The sequence below is a fragment of the Ursus maritimus genome, unplaced genomic scaffold, assembly GCF_017311325.1.
Source record: "Ursus maritimus isolate PB19 unplaced genomic scaffold, ASM1731132v1 scaffold_9, whole genome shotgun sequence".
Taxonomy (NCBI): domain Eukaryota; kingdom Metazoa; phylum Chordata; class Mammalia; order Carnivora; family Ursidae; genus Ursus; species Ursus maritimus.
Window position 1 is genome coordinate 80,718,271 of NW_024427107.1, and position 12,887 is coordinate 80,731,157.

The window sequence follows — 12,887 nt, forward strand, 5'->3', positions numbered from 1 at the left end:
AGGTAGGTGGCTGGCTGAGGTAGAATGCTCCTTGTACAGAAAGGCAGTGGACCCAGAGTTCCTGGAGACCCATCTCTCTGAGGTGGCCTTTTTGTGGCTCCTTGCTGTGAGGCAGGGTCAGCACTTGTCTCTAGCATGAACCTTGCCCCCAAGTCTTGCCATTCTGGTCTCCACTTGACCACCCACCACAGCCTATGTGTGGTGGAGAAAATAGGACGGTGAGGTTTCCCCATGAACGAAAGAGGGCTGGGCTTGATTCCCTGGACCATAAGATGACCTGCCATTGTTTCACCCTCCTGGAAAAAGTGGTCTGGGACTTTGACCCAGGTCAGGTAGGGTTTGCTCCAGTAGCAGGCATCCAAGGAAGCCCTCCCCCTAAAGTGAGCCCTGCTCCAGCTGGGGCTGCGTTCAGTACGCTAAAAGTGACCAGTAAGCCACCTCTGTGGCTTCTCTACCCAACTCCATAAGGGAAAGGGCCTGATACTTAGTTGGCTGCAGTGTCTTCAGCGGCTCCCTAGAGCGAGGTTTTCCCTTAAAAAGCCGCTCGTCCCGACCTCAGTTCTGTAGCTTCGCGGTTATGGTTCCAGACTGCCACCTAGTGGCAGGGCACCCGACTTACGGCGCTGCATGTCTCGTTCTCCAAGGAGGCTAGCTACTGAGACTTGGGGTCCGGTTCCTAGAGCGGTCCGAGGGTGCCTCCGGTTAGGACGCGGGGTGAGGGCGTCACTTCCGGTCGTTTTCGATTGGCGCGGCGGGTGGGGCTAACGGGGCCTGGCCCGGCGGCGTCTGCTCTACCGCGGTGAGGTGAGTGTGGGCCGGGCGGGGACGGCGGTCATAGCCGCGAGGTCTCCCGGGCGCGGGGCGCCGGCCCTTCCCTGTAACCACCGAGACGCTCCGGCCGGGGCCCGCCCCGGCGTCCTTCGGTCGGGCCCCGTCCCCACTCTCGGAGCCCCCTCGAAAATCCCTGTCCCCGCTTCGGGGTTTCCCGATGGGCCCCAAGCCCCGACTGGTGCCCTCCCCAGCCCGGCGTCCGCTGTCCGCCCACTCTGGCCCGGGGTGGTTCCTTGCCGGGCCCCGGCCCCGCCCGAGAGTCCTCATCCCCAGGTTTGATGAATCGGAGAACCCCGGGGTCTCCCCACCGGATTCCTCTCCCCAGGTCGACCTTCAGGGGCTGCTTCTGCGTCCCGGGGCGTCCGGGACCCTCATGGCCTCGTGTCTCGAGGCCCTTTGCCTCCCGGCTCCTCTCCACCCCGCAGACGGTCACCAGCTCTCCAAACTCACCCCACCACCGCAGCCCCCAGCGTGAGCCGGGCCTTTCCTTGCTTCTGGGTCCGGGTTGTACTCCCCACCCCGCCCCGTTTCCCTCCTCTCCTGGTCTCCAGCTTGGAGCAGTTAATGCCGAAACACACTTTCCTGTCAGCTCTTAATCGTCCTCCTCATTTACTACCCTCCCCCTGTCCCGTGCCCCTTGCAGTTTCTGTGTTTCCTCTTGCCTTTAGCAATTCCCGAAATGCCTGTCCCACTGCAAGTACCTTCCGGCCTTCCCACCCTTGTTTGCTTCTGATGCTCCAAGGCCTTTCTCTCAGCAGCCAAATTTTTGTTTCTCCTCTTTAGAGGCCTTTATTCAAGGGCTGACACTGAAGACTTTTTAAATAAAAAATGCACCGTGTTTTTGTGCTTTGAAAATACATTAAAAAAAAAAAAACTTTCTAGAGAAAACTTTAAAGTACAGAAAATGGATTACCAAACAGTAGTGACTGGGTTTGCCACATGTATTTCAAGATTTTAGTTAAGGGGCGCCTGGGTGGCTCAGTCCGTTAAGCGTCTGCCTTTGGCCCAGGTCATGATCCCAGGGTCCTGCTTTGCGGGGAGCCTCCTTCTCCCCCACTTGTGCTCTCTAGCTTTCTCTCTGTCACTCAAATGAATAAAATCTTTAAAAAAACAAAACAAAATAAAAAAATATGTGTATATATATGTTAAGTAATTTCTATGGCCAGCGTGGGGCTGGAACTCAAAATCACAAGGTCAAAAGTCACAGGATTACCAACTGAGCTAGCCAGGGGCCTGAGCCTCCCACCCCCACCCACCGCCTTTTTGTAATGTAGACTCCATGTGAAAGTGGGGCTTGAACTCACCGCCCGGATATGCAGACTCACGTGCTCTACTGACTGAACCAACCAGCCCCGCCCCCACCACCACTTTTTAAAGAAAGCTGTTGAAGTGGAATTGCTCTTGGACGCAGGGTCCCCAGTCCCATTTGCTTCCCTGAGCAACCCTTATTTTGAACAACATACTTTCAGCATTTTTCGTTTGGTTGGTTTTATTGAGGTGTAATTGATAAACAGGAATTCTATAAATTTTAGGTGTACACTCACGGTTTTGGTATATGTGTGCATCGTAAGGTGATCACATTCAACCTGGTTAGCGTGTTCATCAATTCACATAGGTACCGTTTTCTTTGTGGTGAGGATATTTAAGATCTACCCTCTTAGCAAATCTCACAGTTGCAGTACAGTATTGTCACCTGTAGTCGCAATGCTGTACGTTAGATCTCCAGAACTTACTCATCTTGCATAGCATACTGCATAGCAGTTTGTACTCTGACCAACATCTCTTCATTTTCCCCAAGCCCCAAACCTTGGCAGCCAGCCATTCCACTCTTGCTTCTATGATTTGGACTCTCTTAGATACCGCATATCAGCGAAATCATGTAGTATTTGTCTTTCGGTGTCTGCTTTATTTCACTTAGCATAATGCCCTCCAAGTTCATCCATGTTACAGCAAATGGCAAGATCTCGTTCTTTATGGCTAAGTAGTATTCCATTGTGTGTATGGCACATTCTGTATCCATTCATCTCTTAGATGACACTTAGGTTGTTGCTACATCTTGTCTATTGTGAATGATGCTGCAATGAGCATGGGAGTGCAGGTCTCTCTTTGAGACAGTGATTTCATTCCCTTTAGATAGTATAACCAGAAGTGGGATTACTGGATCATTTGGTAGCTCTATTTTCAATTCTTTGAGGCACCTCCACACTGTTTTCCACAGTGGCTGCACCAATTTACATTCCCACCAGCAGTGCACAGGGTTCCCTTTTCTCCACATCCTCGCCAACACTTACCTTTTGCTTTGTGTTAATACTCATTCTGACAGGTGTGAGGTGGTAGCTCGTTGTGGTTTTATGTGCAGTTCTCTAATTAGGTTGAGCACCTTTTCATGTACCTGTTGGTCATTTGTATGTCTTATGGAGAAATTTAGGCTATTTGCCCATTTTAAATTGGGTTTTGGGTTTTTTCTCTTGAGTTGTGTGAAGTTTTTATAAATTTTAGATCTGAATTTCTAATCAGATATGTGGTTCACACGTATTTTTCTCCCATTCCTCAGGTGTCTTTTCACTCTGTTGATTGTTATTTTGCTGTGGGCACATTTTCTTATACCTCTACCCACCTAGTGTTTTAAAATCTACTTACAGGGGCGCCTGGGTGGCACAGCGGTTAAGCATCTGCCTTCGGCTCAGGGCGTGATCCCGGCGTTATGGGATCGAGCCCCACATCAGGCTCCTCTGCTATGAGCCTGCTTCTTCCTCTCCCACTCCCCCTGCTTGTGTTCCCTCTCTTGCTGGCTGTCTCTATCTCTGTCAAATAAATAAATAAATAAATAAAATCTTTAAAAAAATAAAATGAATAAAATCTGCTTACATAATATACTATTGATACTCTACACTTAACCATTTCACTCAACCTTAAAGCTTTGTGCTGCCTCTGACATTGATGTGGTTCATTTCTTTTGACCCCTGTGACCTTGACTGTTCCCGATGATGGATATTGAGGTTTTCCTTTTTTTCTTGTACACAGGCACATGGTAACATTCTGGTGTATTTTCCTGTGTGCATTAGCAAGAGTTTCTATAGGGCACATACCTAGAATTAGGTTTCCAGACCGAGTTTGCAGGATATCAGCTCTTGCCAGGTGGTGCCAGGTGGGTTTCCAGAGTGACTGTACTAGTTTATATTCCTACAGGACTCTGAGAATCTCTATTTTTCCTTAAGTCTTCAACATTTGCTATTGTGAAGCATTTTATATTTTCCCCAGTCTATGGGGAAGGAAGTCTTGAATTTGCATGTCCTTGATTCTTAGTGACATTGAAGATCTTTTCAGATTAAAAAAGATTTTATTTGAGAGAGAGCATTAACGGGGGAGGACAGGGAGCCCCCAGTGGGACCTCGATCCCAGGACCCTGAGATCATGACCTGCTCCGGAGGCAGACGCTTAACTGACTGAGCCATTCAGGCTCCCCCTTTTCAGATATTTATTGAACTCTTTGATTTTTTAAAAATTTTTAAAAGATTTTATTTATTTATTTCTCAGAGAGGGTGCACAAGCAAGGGGAGCACAGTCAGAGGGAGATGCAGACTCCCTGCTGAGCAAGGAGCCTGATGCGGAACGCAATCCCAGGACCCTGGGATCATGACCTGACCCGAAGTCAGACGCTTAACTGACTGAGCCACCCAGGTGTCTCTCTTTGATTTCATTATCTGATTTCCCAAGTCATCCTGTGTTCATTTCTTTTAAATAAATGGCCTATTTTTGTACTTTAAAACATATTTTGTATATCTTTTTTATGTATTAAGTATGTTTGCAAATATCTTTTTGCAGCTTGTCTTTTAATATTTTGTCTTGTACAGAAATTTTTGGAGTAAAATTAAACAACTTTTCCTTGATGTACTGTATTTTGCATATTATTTTTTTTATAATAGCTATAAATTTTATTTTAAATATTTAGGTCTTCAGTGTGCTTAAAATATATTTTTGTGTGCCACAGAAGGCAGTGATTAAATTTTACTTTCTTATGGAAAATCAGTTGTGTTGATACCATTTTGAATAGCATGCCATTGTTGTCATTAATATATGCACGGATCTGTCCCTTACTTTCTTTACTATGCTTAACCCTCACTTTATTACCGTGGCCTTACAGTAAGTCTTGGTATGCAGTAGGGTGCCTCTGCCTACCTTAGTTCTGTTTTGGCATTGCCTTAGTTAATCTTGAATCATTATTATGATATTGAGTCATTTTAGTCAGATTTCATGTTATGTCCTGTTGCAGTTTTGATTGTACGGAATTAATAGATTTACTTGGGGAGAATTGACATTTTTATGATATTGAGTCCTCCTATTTATGAGCACTGTTTCTCCATAGGTCTTTTTGATGTCCTTCAATAAAGTGTTACCATTTTGTCCCCAGGGTCTTGGACCTCACTCTGATAACCATTGCTGCATGTGTGGTATGTAGAATTATGTCCCCTTTTTTGTTCTTAATGGTGTTTCTTTTTCCATTTCTTTTCTACCCCCAACCCCCCACTGGACTTGGCATATGTTTGTGTGTTTTATTACCAGTGTTGAGATCACGTTCTGTTTCTTTAAGTCAAGTATTCTTTATTTTCTTCCATCTTTACTTGAATTACTTTTCTTAGTCTGTGTCTAATTTCTCATTGAATGTTTAGATCATTTATTTCAGTCTCTTTTGTGCTAAAATAAGTGCACTAAGAATGCACATTTTTCCTTAGGTAGCCTCTATTTCCATTTCTATGTTTTTCTTGGAGGGGGTAGTTTTTATTATTTTTTTAAAGATTTTATTTATTTATTTGAGAAAGAGCATGTATTGGGAGGGGGAAGGGCGGAGGGAGAGGGAGAAGCAGACTCCCCTCTGAGCAGGGAGCTTGATGTAGGGCTCGATCCCAGGACCCTGGGGTCATGACCTGAGCCGAAGGCAGACACTTCACTGACTGAGCCACCCAGGTGCCCCTGAAGTGGTACTTTTTTTATTATATATTTCCAGCATAACAACAGTGGTCAGAGAACGTTTTGCCAAATGGTATCAGTCTTTGGAGTTTGTTGAAAGTTTCATTGTTGTTTCACTGTTGTTTGTGGTGTTTTTTTAATAGTTTGAATATGTGTCTTGAAAAATGTGTATTCTGTCTGTTTCAAGTAACTATTCTCTAATTGTTCCACTCGTTTCTGAGGAAAGTGTGTTGAAATCTCTCATTCCAGGGGAGGGTTGCCAGTTGCTCTTTGCTACTTCAGTTAGTGTTGGTTTTCTATATTTTGAGTTTCTTGGTAGATACACAGTTGTCTGTAATTACAGCTTCTGGGGGATTTTCCTTTTATTAATATGTATTATTCATTTTTGTTCCTATTAATGATTTTTACTGTCCTGTTTTGATTGGTATAAATACTGCTAAACCACACATAGCAGTGCGTATTAAGCTCACAAGCATCACGATGAAGGGAAGAAGCCTGAGGAGTGTGGACAGCATAGTTGCTACGATGAAGTTCACCGGAAGCACAGCTGGTGGACGTCAGGATGGAGGCTTACCCCTGGGAGTTTAGGAAGGATGCAGTGCCTGCAGGGTCAGGAGGGCTGATGTGGGTGCTGGTTCTGTGGGCATGGGCCCTTTGGGACTGCCCCTTGAGCTGTGTGTTCAGGATTTGTCAGCTCTTGTGCATAAATGTCATATTTCAATAAAGAGTGTTACACGTAAAGAAAATGTAGGGGCGCCTGGGTAGCTCAGTGAGTTAAGCGTCTGTGTTCGGCTCAGATCATGATCCTGGGGTCCTGGGATCGAGCCGAGCCCCACATCTGGCTCCCTGCTCAGCGGGGAGTCTGCTCCTCCCTCTGCCTTTCCCCCTGCCCGTGTGCACTCTCTCTCTCTCTCTCTCTCTCTCTCAAATGAATAAATAAAATCTTAAAAGGTATGTACCTACTTCAGCTTTATTGTAATTAGCGTTTGTGTGATCTGTCTTATATTCAGCCTTTCTGTGTTACTTTATTTTAGGTTATGCAGGTGCGTTTTGTGTCTGTCAGAGAATCCTGTGCTCTAGTAGGTGAGTTTAACCCTTTTATGTCTTACCATTACTCAGCCACTTAACTTGTTTCTATTAATGTTGTATTTTTTTACCAGCTGTACTTCGACTTTGTTCTCTACCTTCTATTGATTTATTTTTAACTTCTTTTTCTGCTTACCACTTAGCAAGTTGTCTTTATTCTTTCACATAAAGTGAATGAGTATCGTCATCTTCCTCCTGCATGAGACAGCTTGGTGTGTCAGGAAGGTTGAGGGAAACAGATGACCTGAGGAGTTGTGCAGGTGTCCCTGCTGTGGGGGCAGGGTTGGCCAGGGCAGCCTGGGCAGGGAGCAGAGTCTGCCTGGGAGACCAGCTGTGCCCTGATGGGGATGAGTGTAGCCCTGAAGCTGCTCACAGGAGGGGCCAGGCTGGGCCTCCACGTGCTCCTCTCTCTTCCCTCAGCACCAGTGTGACTCACTGCTGACTTCTTCCCTGGGAAGCCCAGGGTACTAGGTGATGGCGGCTTTGCACCTGTCTGCCCTGCCCCAGGTGAGCATCCATTTTTCCTGAGAGGTCTGAAATCTCCACATAGGGCTTCCCTGCCTGCTCTGCCTTAGCAGACACTGTCAGGCATCTTGGTCTGGGGTACTGAGCAGAGGAGGGGTGACCCTGGGACTCCCCCAGCCTTCCTGAGTTACTGGCTTAGTGATCAGGGGCTCAGGCCACTCGCCTGGGCCTTGCTGGGGGATCATGCCTGTAGTCACCTCTGTGCTGCTACTCCTAGTATGTTTCTGTTGCTCCCGCCCCCCGGGCCCACCCTGAACCACACGTGGGCCTGCAGCAGCCCCTGTCATTCCAGGCTGAGGTGACCTTTGAGGACGTGGCCGTGCTATTCTCCCGGGAGGAGTGGGGCCGTCTGGGCCCTGCTCAGAGGGGCCTCTACAGGGACGTGATGCTGGAGACCTACAGGAATCTGGTCTCCCTGGGTAAGGCCCCTCACTAAGATGTTGATCAGGGAACAGCCCTGGGGATTGATGGTTCAGCAGGGGCTGGGCTGGTGGCTTCACCCTCTAGTCCTAGGCAGGCCTGGTCTGCATAGAGGAGGGGCCAAGTGGGGCTGGGTCAATGCTTCTCTTCTCTGAGCTCCCAGATAAGAGTGCCTCCCTGCCCCAGACCCAAGATAGACCCCTCTCCAGAGTGATTGCATACCTCCAGGTGGAGAGAGCCCCCTGGGCTCTTGTTTCCTATGCTCAGATCTCCTCTTCAGGACTATCCCCAACCCTCCAGAGTGTTCAGACTTCCCATCACCCCACTTTGCCTATGCTTTTCCTTCCCACCGCAGTCCCAGATAAGTTCATGCTCAGTGCAGCCCTGCATCTTTGGCACCAACCCTAGGCCCTGTTTTCTTCTCAGGAGCTGGACCTGCAGGTCCCAAGCCTGGGGTGATCACACAGTTGGAGCGAGGGGATGAGCCGTGGGTCCTGGATGCACAGGGCGCCAAGGGGAAAGAGCGACTGAGAGTCAGTGTCTCAGGTGCGTGAGGGGGGCCACTTCCCTAACTGTTGCTGAATAAGCATTTGTCAGGGTCGAAGGTGTGTGGTTAATGACTCAGGTATTTAGAACAAGGTACATCAGGGGCAGCATGGCAACCCTGGGAGTGGCCTGTGCTGAAATCCAGGTCAACTCTGTCAGCCTTGGTGCCTCAGTGTGGTGATTCTTGAGCTGAATCTTCTAGGAGGGTGAGAGGAGACGTAGTTGGCAGAGCAGAAGAGGGAAGGCTGGACCCCCAGGACCTCATGGAGCCCTGCTCTTCAGAGCTCATGCCCTATGAGGAGGGTCAGATGGGGCCATGGTGATGGAGACCATTGCTTCATTCTCCTTTTCTAAATTTTCCACTTGACGATTATAGACTGTTACAAGAAAGAGAGAATATCTCATCACCCATATACCAGTGTGTTCTCTGGTGTGCCTGCCGTCCTGTTTCTAGTGCTGTCTGTTTCACACCCATATACAAAGTTTGCTTCTTGACAGGAATGCAGTGATCCCGTGTGTACTGCTCTCGTTTCCCTTTTCGCTCAGTGAGTGTCCATTTTTATACACATGAGTCTCAGTCACCGCTTTTGCTGGAAGTGCCAATGGGAAGGGTGCTCTCTAGTTTCATTGCCATGGACAACTCTGATAAGCATTATTTTACACGTCCTGATGGTGTCCTAAGAAGCATCTTCTGGCTAAAGGACTTGAATTTCTCTTTAGTAAATTTGTTCATTCAGATATCAATACTTACAGAACCAGGATAAATCCTAAGTTTATAACTCAGTGAATTTTTATAAAAATCATCTTCCAAATAAAAATGCAGACCATTTCTAGCTCCCTGGGAGCTCACTGGGCCTCTTCTGTCATTTCCCACTGCTCCTCACAGGGCCCTTCTCTCTGACTCTTGGAGGCCACTCTGCCCCTTATTTCCGTGTCTGGTCTCATTCAGGGCATCAGAACATCGTGAGGGCTGCCGTGTTGTACAGAGTATGTTCTTTTCCATGACCATACAGTGTTCTGTCATGTGAATATACCACAAATAATTCTCTGTTCTTGTTAATATTTGGTTGTCCCCATTTTGGGATTGTTGTGCATATTTCTCTTCCTCACAGAGAATGCATTTCTGTTTCTGTTAGTGGGGTTGATATGTATGTATGTCTAGGCAAGGAAGTAAGGAATGGAGGCTTGCAGGTATCGGGAAGCATTCTGTATGGCATCTTGAGTTTAAAGGGCTGGTGGCTAACTGGGTTGCTTCTCAGGCCTCTGAGAAAAGCCCAAAGAATGGATTCAGCCTGCCAGGGAGAGCCGAGGGTCTTAGTGTGCCCCTCTGTCCATGGTTGGCACAACGTTGGCCCTCTGCTGTCCAGAGGAGGCAACTGGTTTTCCTACCATGGATTTTGGGGTGGATTAGCTGTTGTTAGGTGGCCTTAGTCTCACTTCTTTGTCAGGGATGTCCACTGTGACTTTTGGGCCCCTCTGGTCTCCATGGTGGTACAAAGCTTCCGTCTTCTGTCCTTTTCTAGTGAGGACCGGCATCCTACAGTCCCATTAAGCAGAAGGCAGGTAGGAAGAATTGGTCAGGCCTGGGTTGAAATACTTGCACCGCTGCAAGATGGCAGCCTTGGGCAAGGTCTTTAAGCCTCTGAGCTGCAGGCTGTCATCTCTGCAAGGTGTTGTGACTTTGGAGATGATGGAATTGGTACTGTACGGGTAGTCAGCAGCATTTTCATGTTTTCCTTCTCAAGTCAGAACAGGTGGCCCTAAAATGTTGTGTTCATTGCTCCAGGTCATGAGACCAGGACTGAGTACAAGGAATTGTCTTCAGGGGAGACGCTTGATGGGGAAGAACTGGATCAACTCCAGAGGGCTGTTCCCCAGGGACCTGATCCTGGAGAGATCCATGCGTGTGTCTGGGAGCCAGAGGAGAGCCTGGACAAGCTTGTGGAGCAGAGAGGCCTGAGGCCAGTCACACTGACTAATGCGGATAGCGTCCAGGAGTCTGGGGGAAGCTTCAGGTTTCGGTCAAGCCCTATCTCTGATCAGAGACCTCACAAATGCGATATATGTGAACAAAGTTTCGAACAGAGATCGTACCTCAATAACCATAAGCGCGTGCACAGGTCAAAAAAGACAAATACAGTCCATGATTCTGGGGAATTCTTCAGTGCAAATTTAGTTGTTAAAGAAGATCAGAAAATTCCTCTTGGGAAAAAATTGCATTATTGTGGTTACTGTGGGAAAGCCTTCAGGTACAGTGCTAACCTTGTCAAGCACCAGCGGCTTCATAGTGAAGAGAAGCCCTACAAGTGTGACGAGTGTGGGAAAGCCTTCAGCCAGAGCTGCGAGTTCATTAATCACCGAAGAATGCACTCAGGGGAGATCCCCTACCGATGCGGTGAGTGTGGGAAGACATTCAACCAGAGGCCCAACCTCATGAAACATCAGAGGATTCACACCGGGGAAAAGCCCTATAAGTGTGGTGATTGTGGGAAACACTTCAGCGCCTATTCTTCCCTTATTTATCACCAGAGAATCCACACTGGAGAGAAACCCTATAAGTGCAACGACTGTGGGAAAGCCTTCAGTGATGGCTCAATCCTTATCCGACATCGTAGGACCCACACTGGGGAGAAGCCGTTTGAGTGTAAAGAATGTGGCAAAGGCTTTACCCAAAGTTCTAACCTTATCCAGCATCAGAGAATTCACACTGGGGAGAAACCCTATAAATGTAATGAATGTGAGAAAGCCTTCATCCAAAAAACCAAACTTGTCGAACATCAGAGAAGCCACACTGGAGAGAAGCCCTATGAATGTAACGACTGTGGCAAAGTCTTCAGCCAGAGCACACACCTTATCCAGCATCAGAGGATCCACACGGGAGAGAAGCCGTACAAGTGCAGTGAGTGTGGGAAGGCCTTCCACAACAGTTCCAGACTCATCCACCACCAGAGGTCGCACCATGGAGAGAAGCCGTACAAATGCAGTGATTGCAAGAAAGCCTTTAGCCAGGGTACTTATCTCATCCAGCACCGGAGGATCCACACAGGAGAGAAGCCCTACAAGTGCAGCAAGTGTGGGAAGGCCTTCCGGCACAGCTCCAACATGTGCCAGCATCAGAGGATTCACCTCCGGGAAGACTTCTCGAGGTGACCGTGGAGGAGGGCCCATGAGTTCCGCCGTGCACGTCCTCCACACGACCCACCCCACTCCTTTATTTATTGTCCACACAGTGTTGTTAGAGATGAGGGCAGTTCTAATTAAACAAACAAAACTCGTTTCTTAAACCAAAAGCAGTGCATGTTCATTTTGGAGAAATTGAGAGAGGTAAGCAAAAAGAAGTTCTCCCCCACTTAGAAAAAGAGTCCATCACTGCTGATTTAGTATAAGCTTCCTTTCACACATAGTTAAGAGCATTTTAAAAAGAAAGTACTGTGTGCTTGTCATTGCGGCACATGGGGTCTTTCACCTTTGCTCTTTCCTCAGCCCTGGAAACTCACACTGGAGAGAATGCTACATAGTCACGTGGCTTTACATACTGTAAATTTAAAAGATTAACAAGCCCTACTTTTCTGTGTGTCTGTATGATAGAGTTGGTAATTGCCAGTTTTATTGTGGTGAAGTAATACATAACATAAAATTTATTATTTTAACCATTTTTAGGTGTATACTTCAGTGGCATTAAATGCATCTACAGTGTTGTATAACCATCACCACTGTTCTGTTATCTGAAACAAAGTCTGTACCCCTTACACAGTAACTCTCCTTTCCCCCTTTTTCTCATTCTCTAGTCTATTTTCTGTCTATGAATTTGCTTATTCTGGGTTTCTGATAAGTGGAATAATACAATATTTGCCATTTATACCTGGCTTATTTCACTTGGCATAATGTCCTCAAGGTTCATCCGTTTTGTAACCTGTATCACAATGTCATTCTTTTTTAGGGCTGAACAAAATGACCTTGTTTGTAGACCCACGTTTGTTTATCCACTCATCTGTCGGTGGGCACGTGGGTGTTTCTGCCTTTTTCTGTCGTGCATACTGCTGCCGTGAGTGGGTGTACCAGTATCTTTTTGGATCCTTTTAGGGACTGGGGGGGAGAGAGTGCATAAGCAGTGGTTGGGGGCTAGGGGCAGAGAGAGAGAGAGAGAATCTTGAGCAGGCTCCACGCCCAGCAGAGTCCAATGTGGGGCTCGATCTCACCATCCCAATGTCATGATAAGAGCTGAAATCAAGAGTTGGATGCTTAACCAACTGAGCCACCCAGGCGCCCTTCGGATCCTTACTTTCAGTACTTCTGGGTATAATTCTGGGAGTGAAATTCCTGGATCATATGGTAAACTCTATGTTTAACTTTTTGAGGAATGGCCAAAATTTCCACAGTGACTGTACCATTTTACATCCCCACCAGCAATGACTAGAGGGTTCTTATTTCCCTACATCCTTGCCAACACTTGTTATTTTCCATTTAAAAAGAAATCCATTCTAATAATAATAATAATAATAATAATAATA

The 12,887-nt window shown here is 47.0% G+C and overlaps 1 protein-coding gene across 4 annotated transcripts; it reads left to right on the forward strand.

Annotated features, from left to right (window-relative positions):
• The first annotated feature begins 754 nt into the window (after positions 1-754).
• On the forward strand, positions 755-11,958 carry ZNF34 (zinc finger protein 34). 4 transcript variants are annotated; one of them, XM_008684040.2, is made up of 7 exons: positions 755-804; positions 5,243-5,282; positions 6,834-6,882; positions 7,306-7,392; positions 7,685-7,829; positions 8,257-8,376; positions 10,163-11,958. In XM_008684040.2, the coding sequence occupies exons 4-7, from the start codon at positions 7,360-7,362 to the stop codon at positions 11,524-11,526; spliced, it is 1,662 nt and encodes a 553-aa protein (XP_008682262.1). In that variant the 5' UTR covers positions 755-804; positions 5,243-5,282; positions 6,834-6,882; positions 7,306-7,359; the 3' UTR covers positions 11,527-11,958. The 4 variants fall into 4 exon arrangements, with proteins under 4 accessions (XP_008682262.1, XP_008682263.1, XP_040481874.1 ...); XM_008684041.2 differs by having other exon boundaries at positions 7,703-7,829; XM_040625939.1 differs by lacking the exon at positions 755-804 and adding an exon at positions 4,491-4,512.
• Positions 11,959-12,887: the final 929 nt, after the last annotated feature.

Excerpts from the sequence above, each read along its gene's own strand:
- ZNF34 (XM_008684040.2), top strand. The coding sequence starts at position 7,360 with ATGGCGGCTTTGCACCTGTCTGCCCTGCCCCAG. Across the intron at positions 7,393-7,684 it reads ACCTGTCTGCCCTGCCCCAG|CAGCCCCTGTCATTCCAGGC; the intron begins GTGAGCATCCAT and ends GTGGGCCTGCAG. Across the intron at positions 8,377-10,162 it reads ACTGAGAGTCAGTGTCTCAG|GTCATGAGACCAGGACTGAG; the intron begins GTGCGTGAGGGG and ends TCATTGCTCCAG.